Here is a 13,405-nt window from a genome sequence, read left to right as displayed (position 1 = left end):
AAGAGTGGGCTCGAAAGCTCCCCGTTGTAACTGCGCAATAAACGTCCCGAAAAAGATGGCCCGGAATTTGTTCGCCATTTCCTTCGACATCCACAAAAAAAAAAGAAAGAAAGCAGTCTGCTGCTCCACAGTTTCGATGCCACACGGCTCCTTCCCATCGCGCATCGAGTAAACGCATCGTTAGACTGTTGCGGACAGGCGCAGAAATCTCGGGCTGCCACTTTCCACCGTGCTTGCGCCAGGCGCGCGGAACAGTCGAGCGAGCAAAATGGCGACGCGCAGGGAGTACGTATTGGAAATGACGTCAGGGCCACCCGCGACATGCTCGCTCTCAAGCGAAAAACACGCAATCTGCCAGGTGCGTACCCAGCAGCGACAGCGGTCGCGGCAATATATATATATATATATATATTTATTTATGAAGGGAGCCAACAGTCACCGAATATATATATATATATATATATATATATATATATATATATATATATATATATATATATATATATATATATATATATATATGTGTGTGTGTGTGTGTGTGTGTGTGTGTGTGTGTGTGTGTGTGTGTGTGTGTGTGTGTGTGTGTGTGTGTGTGTGTGTGTGTGTGTGTGTGTGTGTGTGTGTCTCGGCAGCAGCAGGGGCCGTTCTGGAAGCCCACGCGATAACGACAGCAACACGCGCACGCGAGCAGCACAATTCGGACATACCTCGAATACCCCGACAAACTGCGGGAAGTAAAACCTCAGCCGAGAATACGCGCACACCACTACACAACGGCTGCAAGCTCAGTGACCGAAAAACGAACTTCCAGAAACCCGCGACGATTTCCCTCACCATAACACGCGCAGCTGCGTCCAGGAGTTTTTTTTTTTTTTTCCCATCGGTGCTCAAACTCGGGTACATGAGGTCATGCAATCGCAGAAGACAATTTGCGGGGAATCGATCAGCCAGGTATATAGTAGACCTTCCAGTCATTACCGCCCGTGCCGGGAACAGACGGCCATGCAGCCCCGCTGGCGTGCGGGTCACCGTCGCCAGCGAATACATTCGATCGTCGCTTCCCTTCCGCATAAATAGCTACGTTTCTTTTACCTATCCTGACCCAACGCTCCTGCAGCGAAAGTCACGCACGCAGACGTCACCGCTATAGCCGCGCCAGCAATGGCGACCGCAAAGAATGAGCAGTCGACGTGCAATGTATGCGCGACGGTACGGGCGGACCTATATAAAAAGGCTGACCCGCGCAGAAGGCTATTCGATCAATGCCGTCGAGAAATACTTGGTCGTTGACGCGATGAACGTGACAGCACAGCGACAACATTCTAAATCTTCGCTCCCGCGCAGACTATAAGTGCAAATCAATTTTTCGAAATGGCGACTTCTGCAAACGCGCCTGTCGCCCTCCTGCGACGTTGTCCAAATGCGCTATTCGCTTACATCGAACAACGCGATAGCATAACAATTTTTCCCCTCTTTCTATTGCTCTCCCACCGACCCCTTCCCGGGTTCGATACAAAGACGTCTGACAGTGCGTTCTCGCAACGGGGAGAAAAGGAGCGCGAAGACAAAGCGGGGTCCCGCGCTCCGCTTTCTTGCACTGCGGCCACGTTTACGCGTGCCAGAGGGAAAGTGTAGCCAGCTTGTCGAGATGGAATTTGCCTGCTGGGCGTGTACGAGCGCTAGCGAGTCGGGTCGAAGTAAGGTCGAAGCGGGTTGGATCGACCCGTCAGCGAGGGGCTGGGTTGGCGCACTAGACCCGTCCAACAGTGCGCAAGACGTGCCTGCGTCGACTGGACTTTCGATTCGACCCGCTGGAGGCGTTGGCACCAAGCGAACAAGCCTGGCATCGACCGACCAACCGAACGCCTAAATACGTGTAAGCGCGCTTGGCCCGCGCGAAAGATGAAACATTTTAGTGCGCCCTGCGCACCATTTAAGCTCCCTCAGGCGACGACATGCCCAAGCACCAACTATTCAAACACGATAAGGCGGGAACACTTCGTCCAATGAGGACAAAATAGTATAATAAAGCGCGCAGGCAGGAGCGGGAAAATAAGCGAGCCAATCATGAATTGCTCGGCTCTAAGGGCTTGCTTAGCTAGCCTCGAGCGGCAGGCCAAAGAGGACCGCTTCCTGCAGCCACCCAGGAACAGCCTTCGCGTCTCGACGCGGTCTATTCAGGCACAAATTTAGGCGGCCCCTTAAAAGTCCGACAGTAAAGCGGCGTTACGGAGGACTCCTTTGGACAGCCATTTAACCAGAATTACGCTTGTTTTAAATCTTCACGATGAACTCGCGCGTGTTTTGTCGATAGTAGAAAACTCGTGTGAGCGAAACGCCATTTCTTTCCTCCGGCGCGTAAAGGAATGAACGAGAGACAAGCAAGGAATCGCCGTCTGCGGGCGTTTGAAGACAGCCGGCGTGCAAGCGGATCGCGTAGGCGCGTTTTGGAATGAGGACTCTTGTACAAACGGCGATTGACAAAACCAGAAGGGCAGTTAACTGCTTTTAGCACTACAGGCATATATACGACGCAAGACCCAGCAGCGACTACTGGCTAGAAAAGTTTACCAGTCCCTATATCGGTGGAGTTTTATCCGATAAAGGTGGGCCCTTTTGCGTTTCTTCGTGATGAAAAATTTTATTAACCACGCGCTACTTTAGATACTAACAGACTTCTAACCGCGCGCACAGGTGGAAAGCCTTTACCTCGCCCTGTTTTCAACCGCGCGCCTTGCGATCTCCGTTTGTAAGCAGCGGATAGAACGCATTTCATGAATGTAAGGCCGCTGTGATAAAATCCTTTGCTTTCGATATTTTATCATCCGGCCGTCTGATTCCAGTGACAGTGAGGGCATATGGGGGCAGTAAAAAAAGTGTAAGAAGAATCAGATTTAAATGGAATTCGAATGAAATCATCATATCATCCCACCCCATCTTTCCGTAGATAACAGATAGGCCGTAATAAAGCTTGTCATCACAGTCAGCCACAAAACTCTTCGCCCTCGAAATATGTCCGTTAGTCATGCGCGTTCAGCCGTGTCTGTTAACCAACAGCGCTTCATATTAACACAGAGCCTTCTAATCCCGGCCAATCACCTCTTTGGCAATGCAGGCTTGGTGCGTGATAAGAACTGCGCTGTCATGGCCCTGCAAGTGTCCCACTACTACAGGACAGCTTCCTGCTTCCATGTTTTCTCTGTATTTCTGGCGGCAGAAAAACCACGAAGCGAAAATTGGCGGCCCTTCTAACTCTTCAGCGTGCAAACATACAAGTAACATCGTTCCTGAGCTATATATATTTATCCGAAAACTATGATAGCAATGTTTGAATGTGCCAGGGAAGCACTTGGAACGGAGCAAACGATGTACCGGCATACCGGCATCTTTTACATCCCACCTCCATCGAAACGCGCCAGCCGACCCCGCGTCATTGGGCTCAGCAGCCGAACGACATATATAGCTAGTAAACTCTTCAGATTCCCATACAAAGGATATACTCTTTCAAGGAAGCCGACGTCTTGAAGCTACGTTAACAAAATGCTGAAATGTTTTCGCTGGTGCGAAGGGCCGGGCAAAGGGGCTCGATATGATTCGCAATGAGTTGCGTGTGATTCCCTCGATTCTGAGCTGGTAACAGACCCCCCCCCCCCCCCCCCCCCCCCCCCCGCCCGTAAAGGTTCCTCATTCTACTAAATCTGCTCTAAAACGCATTCTACTAAAGTATTTGAAAGTAGCCGCAGCTTCCTGGTGGCGGGGAAATAGATGAGAAAGCGTTGATTCAGACGTGGGGCATGCGAATGGAAAGAACTGCCATGGTGAGGCGAAACTCCACAGACGACTCCCTTTTTTTTTTTCCAAACGCAAGCTGAGTTAAGTCGCTATGCAATTTCTGTCAGTGTAAGCCAGCATTCGTGGGGTATGGCTCCCCTGATATAACATTCGCAACTCTACGAATTTTCTTTCCTCGCTCTAAAAACACTCAACAGAACAAATCGCCGGCTAACGGCTTTCCTCTCACCCGCCGCGGTGGCTCAGTGGTTAGGGCGCTCGACTACTGATCCGGAGTTCCCTGGTTCGAACCCGACCGCGGCGGCTGCGTTTTTATGGAGGAAAAACGCTAATGCGCCCGTGTGCTGTGCGATGTCAGTGCACGTTAAAGATCCCCAGGTGGTCGAAATTATTCCGGAGCCCTCCACTACGGCACCTCTCTCTTCCTTTCTTCTTTCACTCCCTCCTTTACCCTTCCCTTACGGCGCGGTTCAGGTGTCCAACGATATATGAGACAGATACTGCGCCATTTCCCTTCCCCCCAAAAACCAATTATTATTATTACTATTTCCTCTCCAACCTCGCAGGTGCATGTATGTACAAACCGATGCCACTCGCTGCCCTGCTCGCGCCGTGCAACTAATAATTTCTGGGGCCGATCCTCCCTTGTTTTGTCCACACGTCACGCTCCTTATATGTGCATACACCACAAAGTGTTTATCTCACTATATACACTGACGGGCCTCCATACGTTCCACCCCGAAGCAATCCTGTCCCTATTCCCCAAAGGAGTGCATGGCTCACTACCCCATTGTTTAGGCACTTAATTTTCCCACTCTGAAAGCCACAACAGCCGCCATTAACGTGAGCAATTGGGAGTCTAAATTGGAGCCCTGAACAAGGCGGCTAACAAATCTCTCTCTCTCTCTCTCTCTCTCTCTAGATGCGGGAACATATTTTATAGGCGCTTCAGTCCTCGCGAATGGGTGACACAGGCTTCCTCTGGCTTTTAATTTCCACGGAGGGCACACTCACATCGCGATTTCCTGCGTCTATTACCGCTTAAGGAGACGCACTCCGAATGCACGTGATTGCTGAGGCCATTTCACATTGCGCAGCTCTTAGCATCGCGTGTATTTTCTCGCCGCTGAAGCCGTGGCCTATAGGAAGCTCGGGACTGGCCTATAGCCATAACTCTGAGCAGCTTGGCCAGTCTGACGTGGGGCCTACCGATCGGCACCGGCGTCTGTCTTGAGAGTGCAGAACTATGCCCGAAAACGCGCAGCCTCGTTACGTAATTCCAGCGCTCCCACTGTCTCAGTCCAATTTTCTCTGCTCAGCGAGTGTAATTCGGCGCGCATTCCTAGAATACTGACATTTAGCGGTTAAAGTCAAATTAACAAAAAAAATGAATAAGGCGTGCTATTATGGGTCTATTTATTTATTTATTCATTTATTTATTTATTTATTCGCTTTAAACCGAACAATCCAACCTCTAAACGTAACATTCCATCCCTGGCTCGTTTCTACTTGCAAGGTACAAGCGCGCCTTTACGGGCGAATGAAAAAAAAAAAAAACAATGTAGAAACACCACTGGGTCGAGCATAAGGGAAAATGCACTCGCTACTCTGTATATGCTTGCAGCAACGTGCCAGAAATACCGAGTGAAAAGGGGCCAGACTCGTAGACGCGTTTTTTTCACCCCGTCTGAAGCGCTAGTCTTATTATATACGACGAAAAACCAACTAGCACGACTTTCCGCCCTGAATGCGAACAGGACGGAATGCGTTTCTGGGCCCCTTACAAGTTATTGCAGCGCCTTCCATCAGACAACCCCAAACACCTGGCGCCACTGTCAGTGCCAGCGCAGAATTCATGCATACGTGTAATGGAGGCATTATGTCAACTTCACGCACACGGAAGGCGGGCGAAATTTCGTATGCGTCCTTTGGTTTCCACCGGCTTCCATCCCCCCCTCCTCCTCATCCTTTGGTGGGCGAACGCAAGCCTTTGAAGAGGGACAGCCGCGACCGGTGCTCCCAGATAGAGTCGCGCCAACCGCCGGCCTTTGAAACGCGCCGCGCTTGCGACACGGCACACGATGAAACCCCGCGCGCACAGTGCAGTATATTGAATGCAGAAGCCGCGCACGGCGCGCACATCCCGTCCGCAGGAACCGTTAATTGCGGCCCGTCAGAAGAGGGGCGGGGGAAAGCGGAGGGAGGGAGAGAGAGATAGAGGAGCGCATATTGCAGCGCGGTGCGTCGCTCGCCGCCGTAATTAAGCCTCGGAGGCCGCAGAAGCGCCGGCTGTCACTCACCAATGTTGGGGTGGTTCAGCTTTCGGCAGATCCTCGCCTCGCGCTCCAACTTCTGGAAGTCTGCGGTGGAAAGAGAGAGAGAAGGGGGGGGGGATAAAATAGGATCAGGCACTGCAAGCATTCGGCAACACTTTTTTTTCTCTCTCTGCCCAGAGCACCGAAAAATCGCGTTAAATCTCTCAAGCTTTTTCACGAATAACCGGATGTCTCTTGCTGCTCTTTGGGCGACTTATTTATGAAAAATTATACTCCCCCCTCCCACCTTCCCCCCTGATTTCACTTGCATGACCGTAAAAAAAAAAAAAGGCAGATGCACTTGTATGGCCGCAAAAAGAGGAGCTGCAGGCCTTCCTCGCAAATGACACACGAACGAGACATGCCAACAAAGCACGCTCTTTTAGGCTTCCTATATACGCACGCTCTTTTAGGCTTCCTATATACGCACGCTCTTTTAGGCTTCCTATACGCCCAACCAAGCAACGGCTTCCCCGATAATGAATGCGAACCCATGAACCACAGTGTGACGCAAAAGTGCGTTCGCAATCCACTGCAACCACTCGCGATCAAATTTACGGTGACAGGGCAAAGGAAATTAAATTATGGGGTTCAATGGCCCGAAGCGACACATGCGCTACGCGAGACGCCGTAGTGAAGGGCTCTGCATGGATCAATTTACAGACCACCTGGGGTTCTTTACTGCTGACAACGCACAGCACACGGGCGTTTTTTTTTTTTTTAATTACGCTGCCATCGAAATGCGACCGCACAACGATTCCGGGAGCTTGGGATCAGTAGCCAAACGCCTAAGCCACTGAGCTATAGGGCAAAGGAGTCAGCGGTTGCTCCCAAGTCGGCTAAACTGACTCACCCTATCATCATCAACTTCACCATAAAAGCATCATTAAAAAAGGGGAACTATACCACTGCGGAACTCGCACCATGCACTGAGAGTTTACGTCTAATCGAAATATTTCAACGATCTAGGGGCGGTTGCAAAGTACTCTAGTCGTTTCGTTAAAAGCACACCTGCTTCAATTTCAATCGCGTAGTGTGCGGGACCGTTCCTCGTTCGTTTTAAGTCGAGGCACTTGTAGCGCGGGTAACCTCCTGTACACTCGTAAACACGAACACGCCTATATGGGAGTAAAAAACGCACTCTCTTTTATAAAAGAGAGTGTGTTGAGAGGACAGCTTACTCCCTTTTCACTCCTTTCTGTGTAGAGTGTGTGTAACTGCTCCAAAAAGAGACCACGAAAGGCGAAATGTGCCGAGGCCGGCATCTGACAACGGTTCCTGTAATGTAAACGCACCCAACTACAATTGCACGCCACCCGAGATGCCACAAAAACAGCAGCACGAAGTACAACGCGCGCGTCGACAGAATATATGTTTAATTTCATAATGTAAGACACAAATAATGATAACTAAAGCAAAAAGCATCGTCAAATGAAAGTAGGTGAAAAAAACGTACAATTAGCATCAGACGACAATTTCGAAACTATGCTAACACGAAAGAGCGAATGCAACGACGAAAGTAGAGTACAGTTCTAAAAAAAAAGGAGAATGTTTCCCGCATCCATACTTTTGCAGCTGCACAATAGGTGCCACACACACGTGTTAACGGTCCTCTATACTCTCCTAAATGCCCACCAGAGAGCGCCTTCCGGGACTGCCCGAGTACGAACGAGATTTATTCCGTCGGAACGATGGCGGAGACACGGGGGGGGGGGGGGGGGGGACGCACTGGCCATCCGTGTTTCACCGAGTGAACCAGGGGGGAAAGACCGACCACTTACGCGCGCGCGAACAACACACGTTCCGGGGCTCTCGCCTTCCATTCAGGCCCGCTGAAACGTGTTCGGCGGCGAAGCCCCTAATCAAAGCATCGCTGAAACCCGAGAATCAATCTGCCAGGTGGCGACACCTCCGGTAAAACGCGCTCCTCCCCGACGATATTGAGGGGGCGGCGGCAGGTATAGCGCACGCGCGTCGAAAGGCGCGCGGGGGGTGGGGGGGGGGGGGGGGTGGGGGGGGGGGGGGGCTGATTGAAACACGGGCCAGACGGACGCGCTAAAAGAAACAAAAGAGGCGGCGAAATGGGAGAAACGTGACTGCTCCCCGCGACACCAATTTCGGCTGGCCGACGACTTCATTTATTTACTGCGCGCGGGGCCCACGGTGGCGCGCCTTAATTTATTTCCTTCCCTCCCTCCCGCTATCGAGCGCGGGAGCAGACACGGGACCCAACCGGCGCCGGGCATTCGACTCCAGCCGCGCTAGACAGCCGCTTTGGCAAGCAAATAACCCGGACCCCCGGGTGGCTGCAGGTCTGGACAAACACAGGCGCATCGAGAGTCGCACACATATAGGCCAGAGGCCATTACTCCCGCGACTGTGGCGGCGACCGTCTTGTACTGCGAGGCCACGGCAGCTCACGCGTATTGGGCCGAACGGCGCCCGTCCCGCGCCTCTGCTACCCATGCATGGTTCTCTTTGTTTCGTCAGTGCACCGCTGACAAGGCTGCCCTCTTTCCAGGCAGATGCATTGTGTTGGGTTTAATGGCGCATAAGCATCTAAGGCTATCATGCGCCAAGCTCAAGGTGTAAGAAATTGTTCTCTGGATATTTTTACAAAGATATAAAAAAAATGGCGCTCTTTCCAGACAGATGCAGTCGATCAGGTAGGCCACCGACGAAAGATATTAAGGAAACGAAATCGAGGTAGCCGAGGCGACCGCGTGCCACGAAAGCGCACGCGAAACCCGAGCACAGTTTTCCGAAACCTTCTGGACCAAACAGCGACCACAAAAAGCCATTTTATTCCGCCCTCAGCAGTCTCGGTCACTGTAATCTTTTACTCCCGTGTGCAATGTGAAAGAGAATAACCGTTTCGCGCAAAAGTGCGAATTTCTGCTCATATCTCTACTAAAGCTGAGATTGACTTTTGGCTATAGCCGAATACGACTCAAGAACGCAGCGGAAAATACCCCTCAAAGGAGGGCCTACAATGGCGCCGACCAATTGTCATGACGTCGCGGTTAACTTCATTTCACGGAGGCACGCTCCTGTCCTCTGCGATTTCACGCCAGTGGATTAACCATGACGTCATGAGAACCGTTTGGTTTGGTTTTACAGGGGTTTAACGTCCCAAAGCAACTCAGGCTATGAGAGACGCCGTAGTGAAGGGCTCCGGAGATTTCGACCACCTGGGGTTCTTTAACGTGCACTGACATCGCACAGCACACGGGCCTCTAGAATTTCGCCTCCATCGAAATTCGACCGCCGCGGCCGGGATCGAACCCGCGTCTTTCGGGCCGGCATTTGAGCGGCATAACCACTCAGCCACCGCGGCGGCCTCATGAGAACCGGTCGCCGCCATTGTCTGAAGGGCTTCCTTTTGAGGGGCATTCACGGCTGCATTTTTTAGTTGTATCGGACTGTAGTTATAAAACGAAAAAGAACGCTACTTGTCAGAGATAACTGCAGATTAAGCAATGATTGAATGCCCATACTTTACGCACGGGCGTACGACTAGTCCCGTCTCCTGCGCAAAAGATGCGCAGAGGCATTTTTCGCGGCAGACTGCATCAGCACCAGCAGCGCTCGGCGCCAGGCGGCGTTCGCAGTACAGGTAGTGCATTCGTCACGGCAACTGCTGCACTGCCGCGGACTGCAATTCGAAGAGCGAGGCTGATGAAAGAGGCCCGCCAAGCGAGAACCCGGGCTGTAGGCACGCATACATTTGCCCGGAGGCGACACCGACAACAATAGCGGCGTCACGTGCGCGAGCGCTGCTCGGACCCCCGCCGCATTTCCCCCGCGCCGGCGGTCGCGCGGAAGCCCGCCCGCAGAGCACCGAGCCTCGTTACGCGGTACCCGCACAGAGCGAGCGATCAGCCGCGCTGCGAGCCCGCACATCCACAGCAGCCAAAGGCCCGCACGGAGAGGCCAGCGTGTCGAGCACCAATCGTGTGCTCGATTTTTAGAAGCGCAAGGGCAGAGGCGCTGCTTTTAAAAAAAAAATAGAAAGACGGGAGGCAGTGGAGTAAAAGGCTATCGTCCTGCAAGTCAAACTGCAACGTTCACTAGTCCCCCAACACGAACAGGCACTGACGAGCAAGCACCACGCACGAAGTGCAGAATCGCATACACACACTTCCATCTTTGGCGCAGAAAATTACCGAAATCACCACTGCCGCCACAAACAAAGCGAATGTGTGGCAGCTCCAATGATTTCAAAGCGCAGGCTTCGCTCCACCGCAAAGCCTTACGCAAGTACAGACCCCAGGTCATATGTAATGCACCGATCGCACGGAAGGGAGTCTGGACCGGTTACACGCGCAAAATCTATAGCCGGAGCGCGTCGAAATCAGTGGCCCAACGTTCCGCTAAGCACTCAAGTTACCGCACGCTTTTTCTGAACATCCCACGGGTAACGAGAAACCAATTGTAACATCTCGCAGTCAAGCACGCGCACCGCGCGAACACTGCCGCCGAAAACCAGCGTCGGTACGACATATAAAGATCCAACCGAATACAAAGACGTGCGTTTGGCAGAATCGAAAAAATATCCCGCGGACGGCACACAAGTGCATATAACAGGCATTTCACGGGGCAGCTCAGCAGCCATCACCGGTGCAAGGACAAATAAGAGCGGTATAATTGGAAAACGGGGAATCGTAATATGAAACAGGAACGTTCGTCCTGACAAGTAAGCGGATTCCAGGGGCCGCCACAACCACTGAAAGACAGTTCGCTTGACGCGGAACGGGGCAACGGAGAGCCCGGAGGAGACGCATCAAAATACAATTATCGATTTTAATTTCGATCGAACTGCAGTATCTGAGGGCCACACTTGTCTTTGTCCCTGCTGGTACGCACGCACGCAAATACACGCGCGCATCCCCCGTCCAAGCTAGCGCGAGCGCCAAGTGGAATCTCATTAATTCAAACTCGCTTAATTCCAACTTTCTGCTTATTCGAAGTGAGGCTTTCGTCCCATCAAGCGTGCTAAAACAAACAAAAAGAAACTTTACCAAGTTCAAACTTTGCATAATTAAACCATTGAGAGTCGGTTTTCACGCAAAAAAAAAAACGCTACGGGACTTAATCTGAAACCGTGTTGTATAACCAGAGGCTTATAGAGCAACAAAAGTATTCATTTTGCTCGAACCGAATTGATTAACAAAAGCAATCAACTTTTGTAAAACTATAGAGATACGCGAGAAGTGGCAAAGTTTTAGAGCGTCACGTGCACAAAAACATAGGCCGGCCTAAGTTTACGGAAAAACTTAGCGAAACCGCAAAACTGAAGCATAATACGCTGCAACAGTTTGCTTTAGTTCGCCCAGTCATATATGCCTGTTTGCACTCTGAGCATTCCGTGACACAATTATTGCTCTCAAGATTGTGATCAGTTTAACACGAAAATTTAAAAAATCGCGAAAGAAAAAACTCTCAATTAGTCGCGTGCTTAGCGTGCATTTATTAGGCCCTCGGAGTTTTTTTTTTTTTTCTTGCTTGCAGGGCCCGCGGAGATTCCGGCGTGCAATGCGGCCCTCCGGCCAGAGTTTCGAAAAACCTGTCCCAGGGTATGCCACCACATCCCTTCCCGACACGCCATATGCCAGCAGCCTGAAAGAACATCACAAACAAAAAGCAGTCAGAAAAGAAAGGATGACTCAAGCAGGCGGAGGCTGCTGCGTTGAGCAGCGAGTGTTTCCGCATGCTACGCAAAAGTGGCCTCGAACAAAGCAAACAGAAATGGGAATGCGCATACGAAAATGACCGGTGCAGCTCAAAATGGAAGTTCACTAGTCAGACGAAAAAGTGCAACGTCATGCTGTTCGCAAGCGCCGACGTACTACCAGCCGACCAATTAGCGACTCTCACGCAAAGGGAACCTGGGAATGCCTCAAACCCTACATCATTCGATATATTTAGTTTGGTTGATGGGGTTTTAATGTCCCAAAGCGACTCAGGCTGTGAGGGACGCCGTAGTGGAGGGCTCCGGAAATTTCGACCACCTGGGGTTCTTTAACGTGCACTGAACATCGTACAGTACACGGGCCTCTAAATTTCATCTCCATCGAAATTCGACCGCCGCGGCCGGGATCGAACCCGCGTCTTTCGCGCCAAAACTAAGCACCATAACCACTGAGCCAGCCATTCCATACATTCGATTTCATGGCAGGACAACAACCCAGAGACGCGGAATAGTTCAGGGTATATGAATGAGACCTCGCTTTGGCCAGCGAATACCGGTGAGAGAAAAGCATCGCCATTTCGCTGGGTGTTTTTACGCGGTCGCTTCCACAGGCGCGAATTCCCAGCTCGCCGGCTTCGGTGCCCAACTGTTTCGCCGACTTAGTTTCAGCGCCTCGCTGTGGTTCACTGATCCGCACTTTATAAAGTAGAACACGTGAAGGAACTACCAAATCGCTCTGCTCACAATTAAAGCGTTGCATGCAGGTCCCAGCGCAAGAAAGAACTGAACACAAGGACAAGGAGAACGACAGGACGGAGCACTGCACTGTCAACTTTTAAGGCAACCGGAAAGAAGGAAAACAAAAACAGACAAAACCCACCGCCACAGGGAAAAAAAAAACTGGACAGACAGGTGCGTGACTGAAGCTAAAGAAACGTCATGACCACAATCCAACTAACATTTTTATCCAATCGAAGCTCTGATAAGGCAGCGAGCTGCAGCTCGGGTGATATCTCCAGACCTACCGCCCCATCCACACACACAACAATGAACTTCTTTTTGTTTCTTCAAAGGACAAACAAGAATGCATCAGTGCCAAGGTGAACAGACCCCCAAAGATAAGCAAGGGGAAAAACTTGAAGGTTGCAAGGACAAAATCAAATTTCTTTATGGCGAGAATATTCTAAAAGCCAACAAAGAACATTGCCAAAAAAAAAGTAAAAATACTAAAACCGCAATCAGAGGAGGGGCGAAACACACTGAATACTGAAATGCCGCCAGGAACATGACCAGTAGACATGAGGGTAAAAAGGATAAAGCCAAAGAACACGAAAAAAACTGGTAAAAAGAGCGATGATTGACTAAAAAACGCGAAAACGAAGGCGGGCTAAACAATGTTGCTAAAATCTAGAATTTCGTGACAGAAAAGCTAGTTTTTTTCTCTCTCTCTGACAATGAAATTGACCTCTTGCTCCCGTAAACTGATCATTGTTATGAACGCGATCCACACCGGCGATTAAAGCGAAGATTCAACGACCGGGATGACCACGTGGAAGCGGCAATTTCGACAGATCGTTGGCCATGAGGACCCATGCGAAAAAAAAGA

General features: G+C 50.9%; 1 protein-coding gene across 1 annotated transcript in view; it reads right to left on the bottom strand.

Moving 5' to 3' along the window:
• CaMKII (Calcium/calmodulin-dependent protein kinase II) overlaps positions 1-13,405 on the bottom strand; it is a 130,229-nt gene that overhangs the window by 73,157 nt on the left and 43,667 nt on the right. The window contains 1 exon segment of the mRNA XM_077649803.1: positions 6,093-6,152. Coding sequence (XP_077505929.1) covers positions 6,093-6,152 — 60 coding nt within the window.

The sequence above is a fragment of the Amblyomma americanum genome, chromosome 1 (assembly GCF_052857255.1).
Source record: "Amblyomma americanum isolate KBUSLIRL-KWMA chromosome 1, ASM5285725v1, whole genome shotgun sequence".
Classification (NCBI taxonomy): domain Eukaryota; kingdom Metazoa; phylum Arthropoda; class Arachnida; order Ixodida; family Ixodidae; genus Amblyomma; species Amblyomma americanum.
This window is presented reverse-complemented; position numbering and strand designations above follow the sequence as displayed.